At 50.3% G+C, this 23,795-nt stretch overlaps 1 protein-coding gene across 1 annotated transcript in view; it reads left to right on the top strand.

Moving 5' to 3' along the window:
* Positions 1 to 23,795, top strand: part of RPTOR (regulatory associated protein of MTOR complex 1) — a 100,697-nt gene that overhangs the window by 30,043 nt on the left and 46,859 nt on the right. Inside the window, exons 5-11 of the mRNA XM_041409042.1 lie at positions 155 to 301; positions 2,513 to 2,688; positions 6,683 to 6,742; positions 11,889 to 11,989; positions 12,892 to 13,036; positions 19,408 to 19,483; positions 21,559 to 21,660. Coding sequence (XP_041264976.1) covers positions 155 to 301; positions 2,513 to 2,688; positions 6,683 to 6,742; positions 11,889 to 11,989; positions 12,892 to 13,036; positions 19,408 to 19,483; positions 21,559 to 21,660 — 807 coding nt within the window. The remainder of the gene's footprint in view (positions 1 to 154; positions 302 to 2,512; positions 2,689 to 6,682; positions 6,743 to 11,888; positions 11,990 to 12,891; positions 13,037 to 19,407; positions 19,484 to 21,558; positions 21,661 to 23,795) is intronic.

The following is a 23,795-nucleotide window of genomic DNA, read 5'->3' as shown; positions in this document are numbered from 1 at the left end:
CTGCTGATTTTATGCCTTCTAAGGTAGCTGTGCTATCCTGGGTGTAGATCTCCAAGAGCTTATGAGACCTGGCTGGAGGAAACCCCTTTATCAACCTCACCCAGTTCAGGCCCTGTTCCTTCCCTGATGACTGCAGTGGTGCTTTCTCCTGCAGAACTACACCCAGTACATCCCCCTGTCCATCTACGACCTGCAGACCTGGATGGGGAGCCCTTCCATCTTTGTCTACGACTGTTCCAACGCCGGCCTGATCGTCAAGTCCTTCAAGCAGTTTGCACTACAGAGAGAGCAGGAGCTGGAGGTGAGAGCTCAGGCTGCTGGCCTTTACTGAACACAAATGAAGTTTAAGCTTGCTTTGCTGTGTGTACACTGAGAAATGTGTTTAAAACTGTGTTGGAAAGCAAATTAATTTGCAAATAACTTTGCCACTCTGATCTTTCTGGTTCAGTTTGCTATCCCATTAAACTTGGAATGATTTTTAATACAAGCACTAATTAAATGTTAATGTTAATAGAATCAATTTGGGCCCTAATGGTCTTTTCTGCTGAGATGAATGCTGAGGTGAATAAGACATCATTATTTTGGTTGCAAAACTCTGGCATCTGGGGCTGTGTTTCGATGCAGTTGCAGTTTTGTGCTGATGAAGTGAATATGAAAATGTGAAAGACCAAAACCTGATCCATACAGGGATTGTCCTGGTGGTTCCAGTTCTGCAGAGTGTGGAATATATTCCCAATGAAAAGCTGTCTTCGGTTCAAATGGAGTTAGTAATAAATTTGTTGGAGCAAATCTGAAATGCAAAGTGGAAGGGAAAAAGCTGGAATGTTCTGTGCAGCCTCCCCCCTGCTGCCTGCAGCTCCCAGGGAAAGGACATTTGTAAAGATTCACTTCTCACACTTCTAGGACACTGGATTAGAAATCCCAAAACTTCAAGGAAGGAATATTAATTAATCAGGCAACTGAGTGTCACAAATACAGCCTCCAAACAGATGTTAGGTGTCCCTGCCTGTCAGTCCTTTCCTTTGGAATTCCAGATTTGGGAGATGCTTTAGTGGGGGCTCTTTGGCAGGTGGAAATTCCAATGTGCTGAAGAAGACAGCCTGATAGCCTGGGATATACAGATCATTTCATTATTCCTCTCTTCCATAAAACAATTCCATATTTTGTAACAATAAGAAACTACTCATAGTCTCTTGCTTGGGAAGAATATGAAACTGCCAGACAGGGATCAGTAGAATTGGTAGCAGAAGTCAGAGAAATGTGGTCTGAATGTCCATCCCCAAGTTTCCCTGACAGCCTGGTACTTCACTGGGATAATTTTGGGGCCTTTCTCCTTTGTTGTTACAATACTCTCTTCAGCACTTTTGGTTTGGTTTCTCATTCTGTTCCCAAGCAGGTTGAACAGGTTTGACTTCACCTTGCTTTCCCTGCTTTCTTCACCAAGTTCCTTTTCCCCTTGGCTGGTGCTGAGCTCCAGAAGGACGTGGAGGCTGCTGTGGTGGGAGCAGCCCCAGGGGACCTCCCTGTGAGGCAGATCCACTCTCAGGAGGAGTTTGTGCAGGAAAACCTCTGCAAGTCCAGCCAAGGGAGAAGGATGAGCACAAGTGACGAAAGTCTTTATTTCAACAAACATTCCATTATTCCATCTTCTCTAGGGTTTGTCATCTCGTGGAATGTGAGGCTACATGGGACAGCTGCTTTAGTGTTGCTGCCCTTGCAGCACAGGTTAACACTGCCAGTTAATTTGGTTATGAAACTACTTCCAGGGTTATGTGTCTGCTTTTCATTCTGTCCTTAGATTTCATTAACTCCTGGTGCCTGACTGAGGCTGCTGCTCGTGGGGAATAGAAAGCAGAGCCCTGCTAACAGACACAGCAGAGTGCTCACGGCGTCATGAAAGCGTGAAGGGGAATTCATTTGGAAAATTATAAATTATCCAATTGTTCAAATTCATGAAAAGTGAAGCAAAGCTGCAACTCGTGCTCCAGAGGGGCTGCCAGAGTGATCAGGATAATTGTTCCCCATTTCCCTGCAAGGAGATCAGAGGAGTTTGCTCTTCCTTTAATCTGCCAGAGGGATTCTCACCTCCTGATTCCATATCTTGCCCTAATGAAAAAAATGCAAAATGTTGGAAAGAAACTTTCGTAGCTGAAGTTCACTTTGTTTACCTGGTTCTGAAAGGTGCTGAGAAGATAAAATATGTTTTCACTCCCTGAGTTATTAGTCTCAAAGATCATATTCTTAGTCAAAATCTTAAATAGGAGAATCCCTGTGCTTTTGGAAAATGGGAATGTTGGTCTGTAGGGCATTTTTACTTTATAGACTGAGGTTTGGTCTACAGGGTATTTCTGGACTGACTCTGGACTTAGTTGAGTGCTGCTAATGAGATATGAGTTAAAGCTGTGCTGGTGCTGCCACAGTCACCAAGAGCTCCAGGGAGCACTGGCAGCTCTCCTGGGGTATCTCCTGACCTTCCCTGACTCCCGCTGGGGAATTGCCTTGTTCTCCACAGGTGGCTGCCATTAACCCCAACCACCCCCTTGCCCAGATGCCTCTGCCCCCCTCCATGAAGAACTGCATCCAGCTGGCAGCCTGTGAGGCCAACGAGCTGCTGCCCATGATCCCAGACCTGCCTGCAGACCTGTTCACCTCCTGCCTCACCACCCCCATCAAGATCGCGCTGCGCTGGTGAGTGCGGCCCCCCTGCCCGGGGCACAGCAGGGCTTTGGGAGCCCAGAGGCTGCTCCTGACCCAGAGCAACCCTGCAATATTGAACAGCAGGGTTGGAACTGGGCACTGGGGACAGAGGCTTATTAATGAGAGCTAGAAAGGTGAAAATATTGTTATCTGCTACTTATTGTGTTTTAGTTTCCAGCTCAATATCTAGGTTTGCTCAGATTAAGGGGGTTACTGATCTGGGAATTAAATATCTGCTTCCTCAGAGAGCAGGAATGGTACATAGTGCAATACAGCTCTCTGCAAACTGTCCTTTGCACAAATCCCATTCCAAATATTGCAGTTGCTGTAAATAATGCAGTAGCTCTAAACAGTGCTGGAGTGAGAGGAAGGGAGTGATAAACCAGGGAAAGATGTTCTGGAATGACAGCCCAAGTTAATTAGGCAGAAAGTTAGAAAAGGCTGCTCCAGAGAGCAGGAGCTTTCCAAGAGCAGTGTTTTACCCAGCACCAGGGACCTGAGTGTGGAGCCCCCAGAGCTCAGAGGCTCCATTCCCAGAGGCTCTTCCAGCTGCTCCTCTCAAGTTTGTGCCCGGTCCAGAATGGAAAAACTTCAGGGCATTTGCTGGACGGGCTTTGTACAGGCAGAAGCCCACAGACACTGCAGGTGGTGGTGAGAAATTGTCACCACAGCTCCAAGAGTTACTCACTGCTCTTTGGGGATATTTGTAATAAATCACAATTCTTTAAACTCTTTCTGTTTCACATTAGCAGCAAGCTGAGCGAGTTCCTGTGGCCAGGCTCTGGTTTGGGTATGTGAAGTTCTGTAGGAGATGTTTTTTGGTGGGTTTTGTTCATTAGATATGCTAAGAAAGGGTTTTTTTGGGATACTGTGATCTGTTCAGGAATTTCCTGTTCCTCATCTCCATGGGAACGTGGCTGAGCAGGGCAGGTTCTCCACAGGCTGCACCTGCATGAGCATGGGAGATTCTCTGAGCTGTGTCTCAGGGTGTTTGACAGGAAAGGTGTTTGTAAAACTGCTCAGGGGAAGGGTTTAAACACCTCAGCCTCGGCTGGCTGATGCTGGAAGGTGCCAAGGGAGCTCCTGAAAAGTGAAGAATTTCTTCCCATTTCCAGTCCATGATTGTGTGGTGTTCACTGCACTCTCAGGAATTTCGTTCTCTGATGAAGGTTATGCTCCTTTGTGTTCCCAGTTGATTGGCATTGTTGCAGGTGTGGTTTTATCCATGCAATCCTGTAAATAATAAGAGCTGTTGTGGGTCATTGGTTTTTACTGATGTTAAACACAACAAATGCAAAACCAGACCCTCTGCTGCATTCTGAGAGTTTGATCCAAGCTGTGTTAATGTCCTAAAGCTGTTAACCAAAAATCAACACAGAGACCTTTGCCATTAAAACTTCCCTTTTCCTAAAGCTGACCCAGAACCCTGTGGAACTGCTTTTGAAATACAACATTTGTGCAGCTCCAGACTGGCACTCTAATGAGGTTTCATATAGGGAATTTATGGGCAAATGAGAGCTTGGATAAATGTTTATCCATCCCATGTTGTTCTCTGTAGCAAAGTCACTGAAGGACAAAATCCCTCATCAGCTGGAGCTGCAGCTGCAGCCACTTCTGACCCATGCCAGGGGGAGTGAAACTGATGCTGGGAAGAGAAGCACAGGTCAGCCAAGCCGTGGGGATGTGGGGCATGGAACTCCTGGTGCCAGGCTGCAGTTCCAGGAGCCTGGAGTGTGCCTTGGCCGTGTGGATGCTGATTGTCCTTGTGTGTAGTGGCTGTTGTGAGCTGACGTGTTCCAGACAGATCTGTGGCTATATAAAGCTCCGGGTGAGGCAGGCTGGAAGCTAAGCTGCAGGGATTGGTAATCCTGACAGATCTGGCTGTCGGGAGGCAGGCAGGGGTGTTGAAGAGTGTTTGGAGCCCTGCTTTACGCAGATCCCGGTGCCTCAAGGGCTCAAAGCACAGGCAGCTCCCCCGGAGGCTGAGCTCAGGGCTGACTCATGTGCCTGCTGTGCCATCACTCCTGGAAGGTGCAAACGAGCTGCAGCCACACACTCAGCTGACTTCAGGGCCTTGGGGCTGTGAAATCCTGTCCATACAGAGGGGTAGGGATCCTGGAAAGGGCTGCAAAACCGCCAAACAGCAAGGAGCAGAATGCTGGGGAGCTGCTCGGCCTGGGGGGTTTGAGATGTGCACTTTGTCCTCCAGAAGGCACAGCCAGCATGGGAAGGGAATGGGAAAGGACCAGAGCTGTGCCTGCTGCTGCTCTGTTTAAGGTGTTCTGTGGGGTTTTCCCTAATGTATTCATTTTGCATTTCTGCTTGAGATTTTGGGGTCAGCTCAGCCAGTCCTCTGTCCCACATTGGTTTAGACAAACTAATCTGGGTTTCAAACTATTCCCATGATACTGAGCACCATTTCCTGTGTTTCTGGGTTTGGTTTGGGAGGGACCTGAAAACCCATCCAGTTCCACCCCCTGCCACAGGCAGGGACACTTCCCACTGTCCCAGGGTGCTGTCCAACCTGGTCTTTGAGGGCTTCCCTTTATCTTCTCTAATCTGGGAATATTAGCACCTTCCACTGTCCCAGGGTGCTCCAAGCTCTGTCCAAACTGGCCTGAGACATTTCCAAGGCCACCTTGCTTTGGAGGTAGCAGATGTCACCCTGCAGAGCTGTGCTGCTCTCGTGGTCCTTCAGGCATCACCAGAAGGGTTAAACTCTCCAGCCTCCTGCCAGGGACCTGGTTCTGCCAGCCTGAGTCTGCCTGGGGCTGTTTAGGAGGGAATTTCCCTGCATGGCTGTGTAATGCACTGTCGTAAGAATTTTATATTTCAGCAGATTGCACAGGGATCCCACTGCAGGCTTCTGGCTTCTTTATGGCTTCTCTTTCTGCTGGATGACGCACACATCAGGAGAACAGCCTGGGGACCATGAGCTTTCCAGAGCCTGTCCCAGTCCTGGGCTCCAACAGATGCCCCTCAGGCAGGGGATGCCACAGGGAAAGTGCAGCAGTGCTCAGGATCTCAGCAATGAGCTCTGCATGTCCTGTCTTTAATAAGTAATTGTTCTCCCCTGGATCTGGGGAGAAACCCTTTGGACATGGCTAATGTGGCTCTGCTGAGGGGAGATGTGGGAGGTGGGACTGCTGGGCAGCTGAGCCCTTGGTGTCCCCTTGGTGCCCCCAGAGTCGGGGCTAACGTCAGCTGAGATGCATTGAGGGGTGAATTGCTCCTCAAACAGCAGCAAGTGGGTCCCTGAGGGGCTGGGGCACTGGGCTGGGGATGTGGAGCTGTCAGAGGAAGTCATTCCAAGCTGGATTTGCTGGGTTTCCACCCTGGAGCTGCATTCCCACTGCTGCCCTGTGCTCCCGGGAGGGCTGGAGGAGGGGGGCAGCTCCCCCTTCCCACACACTCTGCTTTAGCAGCTCTGGGGATTTTCCAGGCACTGCTGACAGGACTGCATTTCCAGGGCTGCTGTTCCTGGAGTAGTGGGATTTGTAAGGCTGAGGAAATGGAGTCAGCAGTTTTTTTAATGAAATAACGGAGGTGGAGGTGTCTGAACCTGACACGTTCCTCCCGTCCCTCCCTCTGCCTTCCCATGCCAGATCTCCCAGGGAAGCCCAGGCAAGGCTGGTCATTATTCCAGCAGCACAACCCTCCCTGCTGCTCCCCAGAGGCTGTGCTGGATGCTGGGAGCCCTTTTCCCTGCTCCACGGTGTGCTGGAACACTTGTCACCCTGACAGGTACAATGGCCCAGTTGTGACACCTGGCGTGGAAATGGCCCCAGAATCACGAGGGTGACAAACGGGTGACAAATGCTGAGGGCCTCGTTTGGCTCTGATCACACCCTGCTGAAGCTCCCTACCCAAACAGCATTTTAAAAGCAGAAACAGTGCAATAAAGAGCCCTCCTCCTGCATCCTCTCCACAGAGCCTGCTCATTAAACACTCAATTAGTGTGCTCTATTTTACTGTCTCTCCCCAGGTTCTGCATGCAGAAGAGTGTCAGGCTGGTGCCAGGAGTCACGCTGGATTTAATAGAGAAGTAAGTCAAGTTTTATATGTGCTGGTGTGTCCTGAAAGGGGTCAGGAGAGCAGAAGTCTGGGTGTAAGTGTAAATTCCTACCAGGAAGGTGTTCCCAGAGCTCCCTGGTGTTCAGTGAGGGGGAGCAGAGCTGCCAAGGGCACCTGATCAGTAATGGGGTGAGATCACAGCAGCTCCCATTTCCTGTGCCACTTTTGCATGTTTGCAATCAGCTGAGGTTCAAAAAGCCTCTCAGTGCTGCCAGCCCTTCCACAGAGGTGTGTTGGGTTAGCCAGGTTCATCAGCAGTGTTGGGATTTTTAATTATGTTAATTTTATATGGGAAAAATTGATTGTCTCCTCTCAGCTGGGGAGAGCGAGTGATAATTTGTATAAAGCTGTATTTCAGAGACACTCATTGGACCAAAATAAAAATGCAGTTTATAACTGACAGAGCAGAGACAAACCCTGTCTCTCAGAGGAGGTGTTAGAGGTTTTCAGGGCAAGAATTCACCACTGGGTGTTGTTTCCTCTGAAAGCTCTGGGGGAAATGTGCTGGGCTTTGGGTTTCTTGTGGCCTCGAGGAGATGGGAAGCAGGAAGGAAACCTTCCTGGGGCTGAGTGCCAGAGGTGTGCACAGGTTTGGGGGTGAGGAGGAGACTCAGACCATCTCAGGCCACGGCATATACAACGGCTGTGGTATGTTAATTAATTAACAGTTGCTACAAGAGTGTCTCTAATCAGAGACATGGTGAGGTCACTGAAGGTCTGAGGCAGGCAGCTCTGACTCAGCCTCACAGAGCACTTGGATCTTAAATCCTCTTTGAATAAAGGTTTCCTGGCAGAAATGAGTTTTTGTTCACGCTCTTGGTCTGTGCTGTGCCACAGCACACGTGTGTGCCAGCAGCATCTTCCTGTGTATATCAAATATTTAAACCTCATCATCTTCCTCTGCTCCTTATATCAATTATAGAAAACACAGATTTTTATTACAATCTCGAGACAGAGCTGGAATAATTCCTGGATTGCCTATGTGTGTAATGTAATTTATAATTCAGTTGTCTTTAAAACTGGGGAAGGACTTTATATTGCAATTAAGCTGCAGACTTTGAGGCTAAATGAAGCTGCACCTTCTCTGAAGGGCTCCAATTTCCAATTATCCAGGCTCAGCCCATGTCCTGATGAGGGAACGTGGGGTGGATCCTGATGTGCATTTACATCACAGATCTTCTGAGACGAAGCCAAAACAATGCCTTAGCTTAGAAATAAAGATCTTTGCTCTACCCAGACAGCAAAATATAAAGGGATTCTGATGGAGTGATGGGCATTTGGGAACTTCTGGCTGCCACCTGATGAGACTTTTGTTGCCAGCATCTCTGTCCATGTTCCTCCTGCCTTGGGGGCACTTTTCTGTTTGATCTCAAGGCTTCAGATCATCTGTGCTGGAGGTGTGGCTACTGAATGACCTGAGCTGGGCTTTGTTCTGCTTTCAAAAAGTTTGGAAAAAACCTAAGGAATGGTTTATGGGAATAAATCCATGGTAATAGGAATCAAAAACTGGGTGCCAAGAATTGGGGATGTACAAGGATGCTTTAATCTTTAATCTCTGCTGCTGCATTGGGCTCCCTCTCCCAAAATCCTCCTCTCAGGGCACCAGGAATGGTGTATGGCATTCTTGGCATTTTCAGCTTGAGTCCATAGTACAGAAGGAGGGAATTCTAAACAAAAATCCCCTGAGAAGAGGAAAGCAAGCAAAGCCTTGAGAGCTGTTCCTGCTGCTGGTGGGGCTCCTCAGAGGAGTCTGTGGCAGCCTGAGGAAGTGGCTGTGCCTGGGCCCCAGCTCTGTGTCTCTGTCCCTGCAGAGGAGCTGGGTCCCTCTGTTCCCTGGTGTCAGGGCTGTGACAAAGGGCCCCTCTGGATGTCACCACGTGGGGAAGGTCCTGCTGTGCAGGAGCAGAGCCCGCCCCAGGCTGTCGTGCACCAGCACCACATCCATAAAAGTCACCACAATAACAAATGTGAGGCTGAAATTAATGTTTGTTTCCACTTGAAGCATTATCAAATGTCAGGGGCTGGAAATTGCTCATGTTTTCATGTCTGTTTATTATTTATAGTGGAAGGTGATAATTCATGGTTTGCCTTTGCACCTGGCTTTGGCAGTTCCAGCCCCTTGGTTTTCTTGTGGAAATCTCAGTGGAAGGTGTGTGGAAATCTCAGTGGAAGGTGTGTGGAAATCTCAGTGGAAGGTGTCACAGGTGATTTCTGAGTCTCCTGGGTGCTCCTGGCCCTGGTGTCAGGGGCTGCTGTGCCCCAGAGCCCTGGGCACGGCTGGGGCCAGCAGGAGTTTCCCTCTGCACTCACTCGGGGGCTCCTTTGTCCCCTCTGTCACAGGGGCTCAGGCAGGGCAGGCACAGCCCGTGGTGAGTGCAGAGGGAGGCTGCTGCTCCCAGGCATGGTTTTCATGGCAACGCTGGGCTCACATCCTCTGCAGCACAGCCTCCCTGCCTTTGTCTCCCTCAGAGTTTGCCCAGGTTCCCCAGCCCGGGCATGGCACACCTGGAGCAGCCCGGGGGTTGGAGATGGGCACCTCTCTGGGCACAGGAGCTCTGTGGGTCCTGTCTGGGCGGCTCTGGCCAGGCCAGCAGGTTCACACAGAACCTCTGAGGCTGGGAGAGATCTCTGAGATCACCGAGCCCCAGCTGTGCCTGATCCCCCGCCCAGAGTCCCTGGACACCTGCAGGGATGGGCACTCCAAACCTCCCTGGGCAGCCCCTGCCAAGGCCTGAGCAGCCTTTCCATGGGGAAATTCCTCCTGGAGACTAAAACCTGCTGTGAAAGTTGCCATCACATACTGCAAAGGGGAGTGTCTGGCTGGCTGGGGAAGCTCAGCAAGGATCCCCTTGGATCCCAGGGAAGCCCCCCTGGCTTGGGGAGCTGTGCTCTGCTGCAGAGGGTGTTCTGCAATGCAAATATTGACAGGGAATCCTCAGCAGAGCCTCTGTGGCCTCGTGTTCCCCGCGCTCGCTGCGGGGGATCCATTAGCAAACACTGCTTCAGAGATGTGTACTTTTCCTCTGATACCAAGACAGACAGGAATTTTTCATAAGATGTTAATTTCTAGCTGGTTTAGAACTGTATTTGTACAAGGAAATGGTGCTGCTGCATGTGTCAAAGGAGTGAGTGGCCAAAGAAAGGCTTCCTGTGTTGGTGCTGATACTTGTGATATTTAAAAACCTGTCACAGAAAGGCAACTGGGTTAAATTGGGAATAAATCCACAGATGTCTTTGCAGGTTGCTGCATGTTTCTGAAACTTCCTCATCCTGTTGCTGATACTTCCTCAAGAATTGGGGATGTACAAGGATGCTTTAATCTTTAATCTCTGCTGCTGCATTGGGCTCCCTCTCCCAAAATCCTCCTCTCAGGGCACCAGGAATGGTGTATGGCATTCTTGGCATTTTCAGCTTGAGTCCATAGTACAGAAGGAGGGAATTCTAAACAAAAATCCCCTGAGAAGAGGAAAGCAAGCAAAGCCTTGAGAGCTGTTCCTGCTGCTGGTGGGGCTCCTCAGAGGAGTCTGTGGCAGCCTGGGCCCCAGCTCTGTGTCTCTGTCCCTGCAGAGGAGCTGGGTCCCTCTGGTCCCTGGTGTTGGGGCTGTGACAAAGGGCCCCTCTGGATGTCACCACGTGGGGAAGGTCCTGCTGTGCAGGAGCAGAGCCCGCCCCAGGCTGTCGTGCACCAGCACCACATCCATAAAAGTCACCACAATAACAAATGTGAGGCTGAAATTAATGTTTGTTTCCACTTGAAGCATTATCAAATGTCAGGGGCTGGAAATTGCTCATGTTTTCATGTCTGTTTATTATTTATAGTGGAAGGTGATAATTCATGGTTTGCCTTTGCACCTGGCTTTGGCAGTTCCAGCTCAGTGGAAGGTGTGTGGAAATCTCAGTGGAAGGTGTGTGGAAATCTCAGTGGAAGGTGTGTGGAAATCTCAGTGGAAGGTGTCACAGGTGATTTCTGAGTCTCCTGGGTGCTCCTGGCCCTGGTGTCAGGGGCTGCTGTGCCCCAGAGCCCTGGGCACGGCTGGGGCCAGCAGGAGTTTCCCTCTGCACTCACTCGGGGCTGTGCTGGGGTGGCTCCTTTGTCCCCTCTGTCACAGGGGCTCAGGCAGGGCAGGCACAGCCCGTGGTGAGTGCAGAGGGAGGCTGCTGCTCCCAGGCATGGTTTTCATGGCAACGCTGGGCTCACATCCTCTGCAGCACAGCCTCCCTGCCTTTGTCTCCCTCAGAGTTTGCCCAGGTTCCCCAGCCCGGGCATGGCACACCTGGAGCAGCCCGGGGGTTGGAGATGGGCACCTCTCTGGGCACAGGAGCTCTGTGGGTCCTGTCTGGGCGGCTCTGGCCAGGCCAGCAGGTTCACACAGAACCTCTGAGGCTGGGAGAGATCTCTGAGATCACCGAGCCCCAGCTGTGCCTGATCCCCCGCCCAGAGTCCCTGGACACCTGCAGGGATGGGCACTCCAAACCTCCCTGGGCAGCCCCTGCCAAGGCCTGAGCAGCCTTTCCATGGGGAAATTCCTCCTGGAGACTAAAACCTGCTGTGAAAGTTGCCATCACATACTGCAAAGGGGAGTGTCTGGCTGGCTGGGGAAGCTCAGCAAGGATCCCCTTGGATCCCAGGGAAGCCCCCCTGGCTTGGGGAGCTGTGCTCTGCTGCAGAGGGTGTTCTGCAATGCAAATATTGACAGGGAATCCTCAGCAGAGCCTCTGTGGCCTCGTGTTCCCCGCGCTCGCTGCGGGGGATCCATTAGCAAACACTGCTTCAGAGATGTGTACTTTTCCTCTGATACCAAGACAGACAGGAATTTTTCATAAGATGTTAATTTCTAGCTGGTTTAGAACTGTATTTGTACAAGGAAATGGTGCTGCTGCATGTGTCAAAGGAATGAGTGGCCAAAGAAAGGCTTCCTGTGTTGGTGCTGATACTTGTGATATTTAAAAACCTGTCACAGAAAGGCAACTGGGTTAAATTGGGAATAAATCCACAGATGTCTTTGCAGGTTGCTGCATGTTTCTGAAACTTCCTCATCCTGTTGCTGATACTTCCTCGTGAGGAGAAAGGCAAGATAACAAGGATCTAATTAAGGGTTTTATTTCCCCACTTGTAGGATTCCTGGGAGGCTGAACGACAGAAGAACCCCCCTGGGGGAGCTGAACTGGATCTTCACAGCCATCACAGACACCATTGCCTGGAACGTCCTGCCCAGAGGTGAGGCTGGGGCAGGGAGAGGGATGAGGAGTCAGATCCATGAGATGCTGAAATGAGGAGAAAATTAAACCCTGCAACTGGAGGAACAGATCAGGATGGAGCTGAAAGCTAGTTTGTTTTTTATTTGTTCTTTTTACCAGAGCATTGCAGAGACCTGATCATTAGAACCCAGAAAGGGTTTTTCTGTGCTAACACAATTGTTGTAGCTTGAATAATTCTCTTTCTTACTGTATTTGTAGAGAGCAATCTATTTTCTTCCAGCCTTGGTTAGTAGCATGAATAAAGGCTTTTTTCCCCCTCTTTGCTGGTAAGGCAGTTTTGTTTCCCATGAGTAACTTCATCCCTCATTTCTCTACCCCTGTTGTGCTCTGAATTGGTACTTCTGGAGCACAAGCAGCCAAATTTGTAAACTGTTCTCCAACCCTGCTCTTCCTAATGCTCACACAGCATCAATTCTTCTCTGCCCTGTAGAAGAGAGCACATTTGCTATCTTTTAGGATTCATTTTGGCTTCTCATGAGCACATCACATAACTGCCAGTTAACAGATGGATAGTTCTTGATTAAACAGTACACAGAGGTCCTGTTCTCCCTCAGTAATTTTCCAAAAACTTAGTCAGGATGAGCTGAAATGAGACACCAAAAAGGGGATTTGATCCAGAAAAGGCAAAAAAGAGCCCAAGGTAGGAAGTGTTTGACTGTGTTAATGTGGAATGGAGTAGCCATGGTGTCTGAGGGAGCTCTGCAGGCAGGATTTCCCTTTCCTGGTTGTCATCAGGTCCCTGCAGAGCTGCTGAGGATTCCTGGAACAAAATGTTAACGTGGTTTTGTGTCCTGAACCCTTTTTACGTGCTACCTGAGGTGCTGCAGTGTGCCTGTGCTGACTCCTGCAATCTCTTGGCAGATCTTTTCCAGAAGCTCTTCCGGCAAGACCTGCTGGTGGCCAGCTTGTTCCGGAACTTTCTGCTGGCAGAGCGGATCATGAGGTCCTACAACTGCACGCCCGTCAGCAGCCCCAGGCTGCCCCCCACCTACATGCACGCCATGTGGTGAGTGCTGGGAGCCCCAGGGCTCCCTGCAGGTGTCCCCAGGGGCCTGGGATGGTGGCAGGTGTCCCATGGTGGGGAGGTGACACTTTAGGGGTCCCCTCCAGCCCAAGCTATGCCATGGTCCTACTTGGATCTCTGCAGTGCTTCCCTGGGTCAGTATTGTATTTGCATTGCCCCCAGACAAGGAAAGAATGATGAATCTGACTCCCTGTTCTCAGAAGGCTGATTTATTATTTTATGATCTATATTATATTAAAGAATACTAAACTGTACTAAAGAATACAGAAGGGATACTTACAGAATGCTAAAAAGATAATGAAAACTGGTGACTCTCTCCAGAGTCTGACACAGCTTGGCCCTGACTGGCCAAAGAGTGAAAACAACTCACAGCAGAGTCCAATGGAATAATCACCTGTGGGTGAACAATCTCCAAACACATTCCACATGAGCACAACACAGGAGAAGCAAATGAGATAAGAATTGTTTTCCTTTTCTCTGAGGCTTCTCAGCTTCCCAGGAGAAAAATCCTGGGTGAAGGGATTTTTCCAGAGAATATGAATGTGACAGGTCAATCAGTGGGTCAGGGTGGAACTGTGGCAGCCTAAAGCTCATCTCCAAAGCTGCTCCTGCTCTGGGCACTCACAATGATCCTGCAATTCTGTGCTGCAGGAGCTCCCTCCAGCCCTGGCAGCTTTCACTCCAAACACCACAGACATGGGTCATCTGCTGCCTTTGTTTTCCCCAGGGATTGTGTGGGGTGGGCAAGATCCTTAACTTGTGTTGCTGCAGTAGAAGAAATTCCTGCTGTAGAGTCCCTCTACGTTTACTGTTGCTTTTAAGATGATTAGTGGAAATGGAGGAGGCACAGTTATCAAAAAGCTCTTAAATGCAGTTCTCCCTATCAAACCAATGCCCCACAAACAATTTCAGGAAAAATAATTATAATAACAGTAATAACAAAAATTCTGGCTTTTATTTTCTTCTCACTGTGGTTAATAAAGCAGCACCAAATGGGGCCAAGTACAGAGGGGGGCAGTGACACTGAGGGGCTCCTGGGGGACAGAGCAGAGCCTTGCCGAAGGCTGAGGGTGACAGGTAAAGGCAGCTGAGGGGGCTCAGCCTGCACTTCCAGAAGCTTTTTAATGGGTTTGCTCCATAAAAATGTGCAGGAAGGTGAGCAGAGAGGGTGATGATGAATGAGTGTAGCACTGACAGCAGCACTGAGGAGCTCAGATTCTCAGAGCAGCCTGGGACAGTGGCAGCTGTCCCTGCCTGTGGCATCAGCTGAGCTTTAAGGTCCCTTCCAACCCAAGCATTCCATGATTCCATGGCATGGTTTCTGCAGGGAATGGGGCCAGGCTGGCAGCAGGGAGCCCCGGGAGCCTTTGCAGGTGCAGGCAAACACTGAGGAGGCATTTGCAGATCCCACAGAGCTGCTTTAATTATTGAAAATCCTGGAGGAAACTGGGGGGCCCTTGGCTGGAGCTGCCAGCAGCTGGGCAGCTGAACATTCTGAGTGCTGGAACGTGGCAGACAATGACCCTGAGTGCTTTGGATCAGCAGCTCCTGAGGAAAACTGCTTTGGGTATTTGGGAATGGGATGAGCTGTTCTGTCAGTGCCACCCAGGGCTGGGACACTGCTGAGGGCAGAGCAGGAAAAGCCACCCCTGGTGACTCTGAGCTGCTGCTGGACATGGCAGAGCTCCAGCCATCAGCTGCAAGTGCAGAAGGGTGGGACATGGTGGTGCAGGAGTTTCAAAATTAAACCAGTAAATTTCTGGAGTTATTTATGGCTTGCTTTTTTGCCAGCATATTAAAAATCTATATTTTCTGTTCCTTATAGGGACATAATTCATTCCTATTGCCAGCCTATTAAAAGCCTGTGTTTCTGGTTTCCTATGGGAATATGGCTTGTCTTGGAGTTGGTGTTGCCATCCATGAGCCACAGGAATGAAACTGGGAGCTCCTGGATCCCATTTTTTATCTCTCTCAGACTCACATGGCAGCACCATGGGGTCTAGAAACACATTTTCTTGGCTCATATTGTGGTTCTGGAGCAGAGTGGTGCTGGAAATTCCTTTGGGAAGCTGCAGGATGGTGCTGGAGACACCTTTGTGAAGCCCCTCAGAGCACAGCACCTTTGCTGCTGCTTTTTAGGATTTACCAGAAGAACTTCCATAAGAACAGGATACAAAGAGCTCTTTTCCACGTGAATCCTAAACACTGGTGAGGTAGAGAGCAAGGGAGCAGGGAATTGACACACTTTATTCAGTGCCCTCCAAAAAACGTGCAGTTTGCAGCAAATCCAGCAAAGGGGAAAATTCCACTTTTGTCCGAGGTGGCTCAGTGGTTATTAGGAACTTTTAGTAAGGACTGATTTAGAAACTAATTTAGGGCTCGTTGAAATATTTTCTAAAAATAATTACTTGTCTATCACCTTTCAGTCAGGAATTTCTAATGGATGCCTTTTCTGAAACCTGCAGACCCATTTTACAGTTTGGATGAGCTGGGTGATGGCTGAGGGCAGGGGAGTTGGCCACAGGGTTTTGGAAAGGATGAAGCTCCAGCCTGGGGGTTGTGGGGCTCCTGTGCAACCAAGGTCTGTGGCTCTGATCCAGCAGAGTTTTCTGATGGGGATGTTTTATCCAGACTTCTCCTAGATTTTTGATCCCCTCCTTGGGGAGCAAGTTTGGCTGCTGTGATAAGATCTGCATGTGGTGGGAGCAGCCCTCAAAACAGTCTCTTACCCTTGAGCAACAATTTTTACCTCCTGGATGATTCCCACTGCCCCTTCTGGGGCACAGAATCAACCTGTGCTCTGTCTCCTTTGCTCACCCCATCTCTGCTGTGGAGAGCTCCCCAGGTGCCTCTGGGCTGCTCTGAGCTGGGATCTGGCACAGGGGTAACACAGGTGCTGAGGCTGCTGGAGGTGGGAGCTGCTCTGCTTTTTTAAAAACTCAACCTTTCAAGCTGGTATTCTGGCCAATCCATTTGGGAGATCACAGGATCCTTTTTAGCTGGGACTTGAGGAAACGTAGGAATTTCCATTTTTTGAGGGGATATTTGACCTAGGAGCTGTGAGTCTCCTCCCTTCACCAAGCAGGGCAATGTGCTTTGGAGTCAGGAGAGCTGATCTCTGTGGCCGTGCCCCTTGGACACAATCTGACACATTATTTCTGGTTTTCCTGCTTTTCTTGGCTTGCTGAGTTCTGCCTGCTCAGCCCCTTCCCCTGTCTGTGTGCTGCCTCTCACTGCAGGTCCTGGCTGCTGCAGGCAGGGCTCTAATGCAGGATTAATATTAACATTAATATTAATATCCATTGATTGGCTGTGCTGTTCAGCTGCGAGTGGCTCTGTCTATTGTGCCTGAGCACAGAGCTCTGTCAGCACCTTGATCTCTGCTGTGATGGATTAGGGTTTGTGCATTACTGCTGCTGCCAGCTGCTTTTATTCACGGCCTCTGAAAAGACCTAATAATGTGTTTGGAAATATTTCCTAACACAGGTCATATATTAAATCCCAAGTGCCTTAATTATGCTTTGGAAGAGCTACAACCCATCCCTAATAGAAACACCGTGGTGTGTTTGCAGGCCATGAAATTTGGGTTGAAAGGAGTCATAATGTACTGCAAATACTGGAGCTGGAGATTGGGGCTGGAAACAAAACCATCATGCAGCAAGGCAATTACAGGTGGAGCAGGATGGATCAGGGCTCCCAGCCATCCCTCAGGGAAATGAGGCTGCTGGAGCTGCACCCAGACCCTCAGGGCTCTGCAAGAACAAAGTGATTGTTGGAAGAGGTATTTGGAGCTGTTTGACGTTTGAAGGATTAGATTAGTTCAGATTACACTGTAACCAGATATTTTTTGTGTCTGTGTGTTTGTCTTATGTCCCATTATTGGACTAGGAGACTTTGATGTGGGACAGAAATAGCAAAGCCTCTGCCCTAAGTTGTGGCTGGGGCACGGGGATGTGCTGGGAGAAGAAAAGGATTTCAGACTTGTGCCAAATATTCATAGCAATAACTCGTTTATAAAAATAGCTGTGTCTGAGCAGCTTCCCAGCTGTGCCCTAAAGCAGCTTAGGGAGGTGACAGGGTGGCTGCCACACAGGTGAGCTGGGGCTGGGACCTGGGGACGTGTCACACAGGGCATGGCTGGCACTGGGCTGCCAGAACTAATGGGGAATGTCTTGGCCAGCAGACCTGATGGGCTGGGAAATATTCAATGGCTCCAGGAATGGGGTTCAGAAGGAGGAGCTGCCCTAGGACTGAGGGGTGGCTTCAGTCTCCCTCCAGCTGCTCCTCCAGGCAGGGACACTCCTGTTCCTGGTACCTGTGTGGTGCCAGGTGATACCCACCACTCCCAGGGGAAAAGAGAGCATTAAAAGACGTCAAGAATACATTAAAAAAAATAAAAAAGGACAGAGTTAAAAGCATTAGACATTGAGTCAGCCCAAAAACTTGTAAGAAAATCAGCCTCCATGAGCTGCCAGCTAATGGGTACCCGTGGGTGCAGCCAGACAGGCTCTGGCTGGGCTGAGTTTCTGCTCCCTCAGTGTTCCTGGGGGATTCCACTGCCTGGCAGTTTGTGGGTTTGGGCAATGAACCAGTCCCTGAGCAGGGCTGGGACTCTGCCTTCTGTTCTTTGCTTGAAGTCCAAACTTTGCAGCACCTCTGGGAAACAGAGGCATGAGTTTGTATTAAATTACTGAACATTCAGACAGTCCTGGTGTAGTGAAAGGGTGCTGGACTGAGGTGGGGTCCCTCCACAGACCATTCCTGTTGTGGTGCTGTCTTGGTTTTGGGAAAAGCAGAATCCCTTTTTTAAACTGAGTCAGTCTTCCTGCTAAGGAGAGCTTTTAACTTTGTGCAATTAGTTCAAGGTAATATTGAAAAATAATCCTCTTTAACACCTGCTTTCATAGCATAACTCAGTTGAAGCCCTGGGGTGTTTCACAGGGTTGTCACCCTGTGGATAATCACTGTGTCACTGTCAGGGTGGAGGGCCTGGAGTTACTGGGAGAGAGCAGTGAGGAGGGAGGAAAGAAAGATGTGGAGCCCTTTGTGTCCCAAATGCAGTGGAAACAAATCTTGCAGAGCACTTTGCAGACAGCAGTCTCTGCTGAGGGGCTGCTCTGATCTCTGGCTGTCATAAATCACTGATGGGATGCAGCTCCTCCCATCCTGGGTCCCTGCTGCTCCCAAATTTATCTCTTGTTTGTGTGATGGGATTCAGGCAGCACATCCACGGCATGCCCACCCTTCCCGTTCCCTCTGGGGTATTAGAGCTGTCAATCACTGCTCCTCCTCCTCCTCCCAGCCATCAGTGTCACCAGCACTGTGACAGTGTTCTCCCTGCTCCTCCTCTCCCCTCCCTCCAGGGTTCAGTCCTTTCCTACTCATTTGTGGCTTGGCTTGAATCCTGTAATTATTGTAACACGAGTTTAATGCCATTGTCTGTTCAGCCAGCACAGTGAGTAACCTGAGTGTAACCTGTGTGTAACCCTGAGGCTCTGAGGAGGGAGCAGCTGTTCACTGGTTGGATGTACAGAAGTTTTACTTTGGTTGCTGGTGTCTATGGGCTGGGAGGATTTGTGTTTTCCACAGACACAGCAGAAGCAGCACTTTGGGTGGTTTGGAAGGGCTGCAGAATCATTTCAGGGCTGCTCTGGAATGGCTGGGGAAGCATTTGAAGTATTTGGCTTGAGCAGAGCCTCTTCCACTGCTGACATTAATCAACAGCCTTTGGTTGTGGAGAGCAGGAGGGTGAAGGTTTCCTGTTGGTTTTTGTTTTGGAAGGTTGGGAAGGTTGGCAGAGGTTTGAATGGTTTGGGTGATGTTGGCTGTGTGGCTCTGGTGGTTTCCAGCAGCCTGATTTTAGAAGTGTCAAAAAGAGATTTCGTTTTAATCTACTCCAATCTCTTTTTAAATTTTTTGTTTGTTCTTTTTGATAACACTTAAACCCTTTGAGATCTGACCTCACAGGGCTTCTTTGGGCATTTTTGTAGCAGTATTAGTGCTGCTTACCTAAAATGACTGTGAAGAGCTCAGCATCTTCTCCGTGTGCTGCTGCAGTGAGTGACCCTCAGAATCCTTTTGTGGGCAGCCAAAATCAGAGCAGTTGTCTCTGGTCTCTGAACCATTCTCCTGCATAGTAAAATGTACCTCAAAGGCCCTGGGGCTGACATTCTCCAGTGCTGCAGAAATTTCTTTAGGTGTTTTTCACATTTCTCCCTGGGAACAGGGAATGTCGAGCGCTCCTAAGCCAGCCAACACTGTCCACATTCCTGGATGGCCAGAATTTCAGTTTCCCTTGCTGTTCCTTAGGGATAACCTGTAATGCCTTCTCTTCCCTCTCTCCCTTCCTGCAGGCAAGCCTGGGACCTTGCTGTTGACATTTGCCTCTCCCAGCTGCCCACCATCATCGAGGAGGGAACTGCCTTCAGGGTGAGTTGGGGACTGTCCTGGCACGTGGGCTCAGCTCCATCCATTCCCCGGCACCCCAGCTCAGCTCACCACTTCTGCTGGTGCAGTTTGAGGCTTTGTGGTTGGGAAAAACTGTAAATGGCTGGCACAGGGTGCCCAGAGAAGCTGTGGCTGCCCCTGGATCCCTGGGGGTTGGAGCACCCTGGCACAGGGGTGGCGCTGGATGGGCTTTATGGTCCCTTCCAAGCCCAACCATTCTGGAATTCTGTGATCCTCCCTTAGAGGAACAGACAAAAATCAAGTTTAAGCCCTTCCCTGCTGCATGATCCAGCCCCCAGGTGGGGGTGAGCAGGAAGCTCCTGGCGGGATCTGAGACCTGGCTCAGAATATTCCACAGCACTCAAACTTGACCAGGTGCTGTTACCCAAAAGGGCCCAACGTGCAACACAATTATTGAAATTAAAGGCCTAAATGTGAAAATTATCTCTTATTAGAGTTCTTTTCAAATATTAAATAGGGTTGGAGGGTATGTGCAGAGAGTTCTCTTAAGCTCGGTGTTGTTCACAGGAGTTACTGGGGGTTTTTCTGCTTTATTTAATCTCAGCAGAAAAGTAACAGTTTTATTATTGTATTTAGTTTAAATTCCTTTATTCAGAATGGATTTTTCTTGATATTCCTTTGACATTTCATGAAGTTAAACCTTTAAATAATAATTACTGTACAAGCTCAGGTCCCTGTTCCACCCTGATGTCTCCAATTTTCAGCAGCATTCTTGGAGTTTATTTCTATTACCAAACTTCCCAAGGTTTTCTGGCTGTAATTGCAGGTTGCCTCCAAAGCCCTGAGTGCAGGAGGAGAACTGTGGGCTCCTGCCAGGCTGGGGGTTGATCAGGATGCCCTGAGGCCTTTATCCTCCCACCCTTGCCTTCCTCACTCTGTGCTCTGCTTCAGAACGTAAAAAATACTATTTTTCTTCTCCTGGCTTACGTTCATTTTTACTTTCAGTCTCTAACAATGTCATTGGAGGCTTTTTTATTAGTGTTAACCCTCAGCTGGGCATTCTCTGTCAAGTAAGCCGAAATTCAGGAGATTTCTGAGTGTTTTGGGGTGGGAAGAGGCACAGACTTGCTGGGGATCAGGCAGGAGGTCACGAAGAAGAGTGGCCATTCTCAGCTGGAGATCGATTCAGGCTAGGCTGGGAACAATTTACAGGCTGGTTTTCAGGCATGACAAATGGGGTTTATTGTGGATTTGGGCTGGAATGGAGGCAGGTTCAGCCTCAGTGTGCAGCTGGGGCTGGGAGCCAGAGTGTAGCCGATTCCAGCTTGGGTGGGGGTTGGCTGGTGCTGGCCAGGGAGCAGGGAAGGGACAGTCCCTGTGGTCACTGTGGCCACTGTCAGCCTGGCAGGGCTGGGGAGCACCTGGGTGAGGCACAGGGACCTGCTGGGGGCTCCCAGTGCTCCTGCAGGGATGGGTTTGGGCTGGGTTCCTCTCCCTCCTCCATCTCTTCCCTCCCTCCTTCCCCACTGATTCCTGTTTCTGTGGATTCCTACCTGGAAGCTGCTGTGTGCTTTGGTCAGTGCATTCTCACCCCGAGTTTGCACCATACCCTCAGGGTGATGGATGAGCAGAGCAATTTGTTTTCGTTTCATTGCACCTGGGCTGTGTCTCTGAGGACGGGGCAGAGGCAGCTCCGAGTGCTGCTGCAGGAGTGAAACTGCCTCTGCAGAGCAGATAAATCCTCTGCTGCTCCATCTGCTGCTCTGGGGAGAGAGCGGCCACGCTTCCCCGGGACCTTTTGTGCACATTCTTCCTCTTTCTCTACTCTTTCCTCCTGTTTTTCCCAACACATAGCCACGCTTCCCCGGGACCTTTTGTGCTCACTCTTTCTCTACTCTTTCCTCCTGTTTTTCCCAACACATTTAAAGGGATGTGTGCGTCTGCTCAGTCTTTGGGAAGTTTTTGTGCATTTAGAAAACCCCAAGCAAACAAGTATCAGTTACAAACCACAGCTTCAGGAAACAGTGAGGTCCACAGGTGTCAGAACTCCTGCCTTGGTGTTTAACCCACGCTGCATTCCCACTCTGCTCCCCCAGCACAGCCCCTTCTTCGCCGAGCAGCTCACGGCCTTCCAGGTGTGGCTGACCATGGGCGTGGAGAACCGCAACCCCCCGGAGCAGCTGCCCATCGTCCTGCAGGTCAGTGCTGGGGCTGTGGCTCCCTGCCCGTGCCAGGGGTGTCCCTGTCTCTCCCTGCCTGTCCCAGGGGTGTCCCTGTCACTCCCTGTCCATCCCAGGGGTGTCCCTTTCTCTCCCTGTCCGTCCCAGGGGTGTCCCTGTCCATCCCAGGGGTGTCCCTGTCTCTCCCTGCCTGTCCCAGGGGTGTCCCTGTCTCTCCCTGCCCCTGCCATACGTTCATGTCTCTCCTGCCCCCTCAGCCGACCCAGTGGCCTTTGGGAACACAAATACCAGGGGCTTCTCCAGGATAAATGAGAGCTGTTGTGAGTTCACCAGACCCATGTGGATGAACCTAAAGTGCTTTTCCTGCCCCATTCTGTGGCTCTGGTCCATGTCTGGCTCTGCTACCTCTCTCAGAGCAGCACATCTTCATTGTCCCTCCTCTGGCATCTCCTCTGTGTCCCAGCTCTGTCAGACAGAGACTTTTATCTTCCTGTTTTCAGAAAGTGGAAGTTACTGCAGCATAAATCGTTTGGAAATATCTTTTATCCGTCTGGTACAGCCTGGGTAGTGCTCCCTTCAGTGTGGGGCTGAAGTCTTGCTGCAGGAGCACAGAGCCAGGGCTCTGCAGGCCTGGAGGGTGGGGGGCTCTGCAGGCACTGCTCAGACAGGTAGAGCTCTCGTGTTGGAAGGGGAGGAAATCCAGGGGAAGCAGAACTCAGTGTTTCAGGTGATGTTCTATGGCAGGGCCAGGATTGCAGCTGTCATCTGGAGCCTGCTCTGGCCTCCCCTCCCCTGCAGTTTGTGCTGACAGAAATACAAACCCCAGCCAGGGACCTGTGGGCAGCACAATTTAAAGCCTTTCTTTCAAAGGAATGTTCCTTGTACAGGGATCTGTGAGGAGACTCCCCTTCCCTGTCAGCTGGGTCTGTGACTGACAGCACCATCCATCTCTGCAAGACCAGATTTTAATTTCCTGAGTCTCCCAAGCCTTGAGAGATGAGGTGGATAAGCAGATGTGTGGTTTGTCTCTGTCACTGCCATGGAAGCAGGCAGGATTTTGCTCCAGCTCCAACTTTGCTGCTTTCCAGTGGATTGTTTGGCACCAGCAGACTCTGCAGGAGTGTGACTGCAGTGGAACTGAGGGGTCACCTGGCAAAGGAACCTGTGTTCCTGCCTGGAGCAAATCTGAGCTGGGACAGCGTAATTGTTGTTATAATTATAGCACACTAATTGTACAGTGGAATAAGATGGGTTGAGCATCCTGAGAATCCAAGCCCAGCTGATCCAGGGCAGGAAGGGAGGAGGGAGTTTCAGACCCTCTCTGGTCTGTTTCAGACTCCAGGGAGAGAAGCCATCAGAGAGCAGCAGCACACACAGCCTGGCCAGCCTCCATCCCTGTGACAGTCACTCTGTGGGGTCTGTGCACAGCTCACTGCAGGACTGACTTCATCCTGCCTTTGTGAGGATTAAAATATGCCTGCTAAAATACAGACTGTGACATGCCAGTGATCCCCCTGTGTCCTGGCTCGTCCCTCATTTGCGTGTGTGGATGTAATTAACTCCCCATTTTCCGCCTGGAGACGCGCGGTGACGCAGGGCTGCGTGCGTGGGGTGGCATGTGAGCACCTCCAGCACTCACCAGGAGGAATCATGCAAGAAAGGAATCGAGGAGCTGCCCCCACCCTCAGCCCAGGCTCTGGAATGTGTCTCAGCTGGGCTCAGGGTGTTGTGCAGACCCACTGGGGAGCTGGAAGTGGGAAATCCTGCCAGACGGAGGGCTTTGTTTATGGGGGACAATGCAAACCAGAGCTTTTCCAGTCAGACCCAGACTGCTCTGGGGGAATGTGCTGTGGGAGGGCAAAGTGTGGAGCTGGGGGTTCATCTTCACCCAGACAGCCTTTCCAGTTAGCTCTCTTCCTTGAGAGAGTTTGGAGTTCCTTGGTTTCTCTGCAGGCTGGAGGGTCCCAGCTGTGCCTCCTGCCCCTGCCAGCTCCTGCTGCCATCCCAGCCCTGCTCCAGCCTCACCTGCCCTGCTCTCTGCTCCTGCTGTAATCCCAAACAGCTGCCCCTGTTATTCCTGGGCTGGTTGATGGAATAGGCTGGTGCAAGCTAGGGCAGGATGACCAAAATCCTCTCTTATGACCTGTCCTGAG

Source organism: Onychostruthus taczanowskii, unplaced genomic scaffold (genome assembly GCF_017590055.1).
Source record: "Onychostruthus taczanowskii isolate IOZ18803 unplaced genomic scaffold, ASM1759005v1 scaffold30, whole genome shotgun sequence".
In the NCBI taxonomy this organism is placed as follows: domain Eukaryota; kingdom Metazoa; phylum Chordata; class Aves; order Passeriformes; family Passeridae; genus Onychostruthus; species Onychostruthus taczanowskii.
Note: the sequence above shows the minus strand (reverse complement) of the source record. Positions and strands in the feature narration are given on the sequence as shown.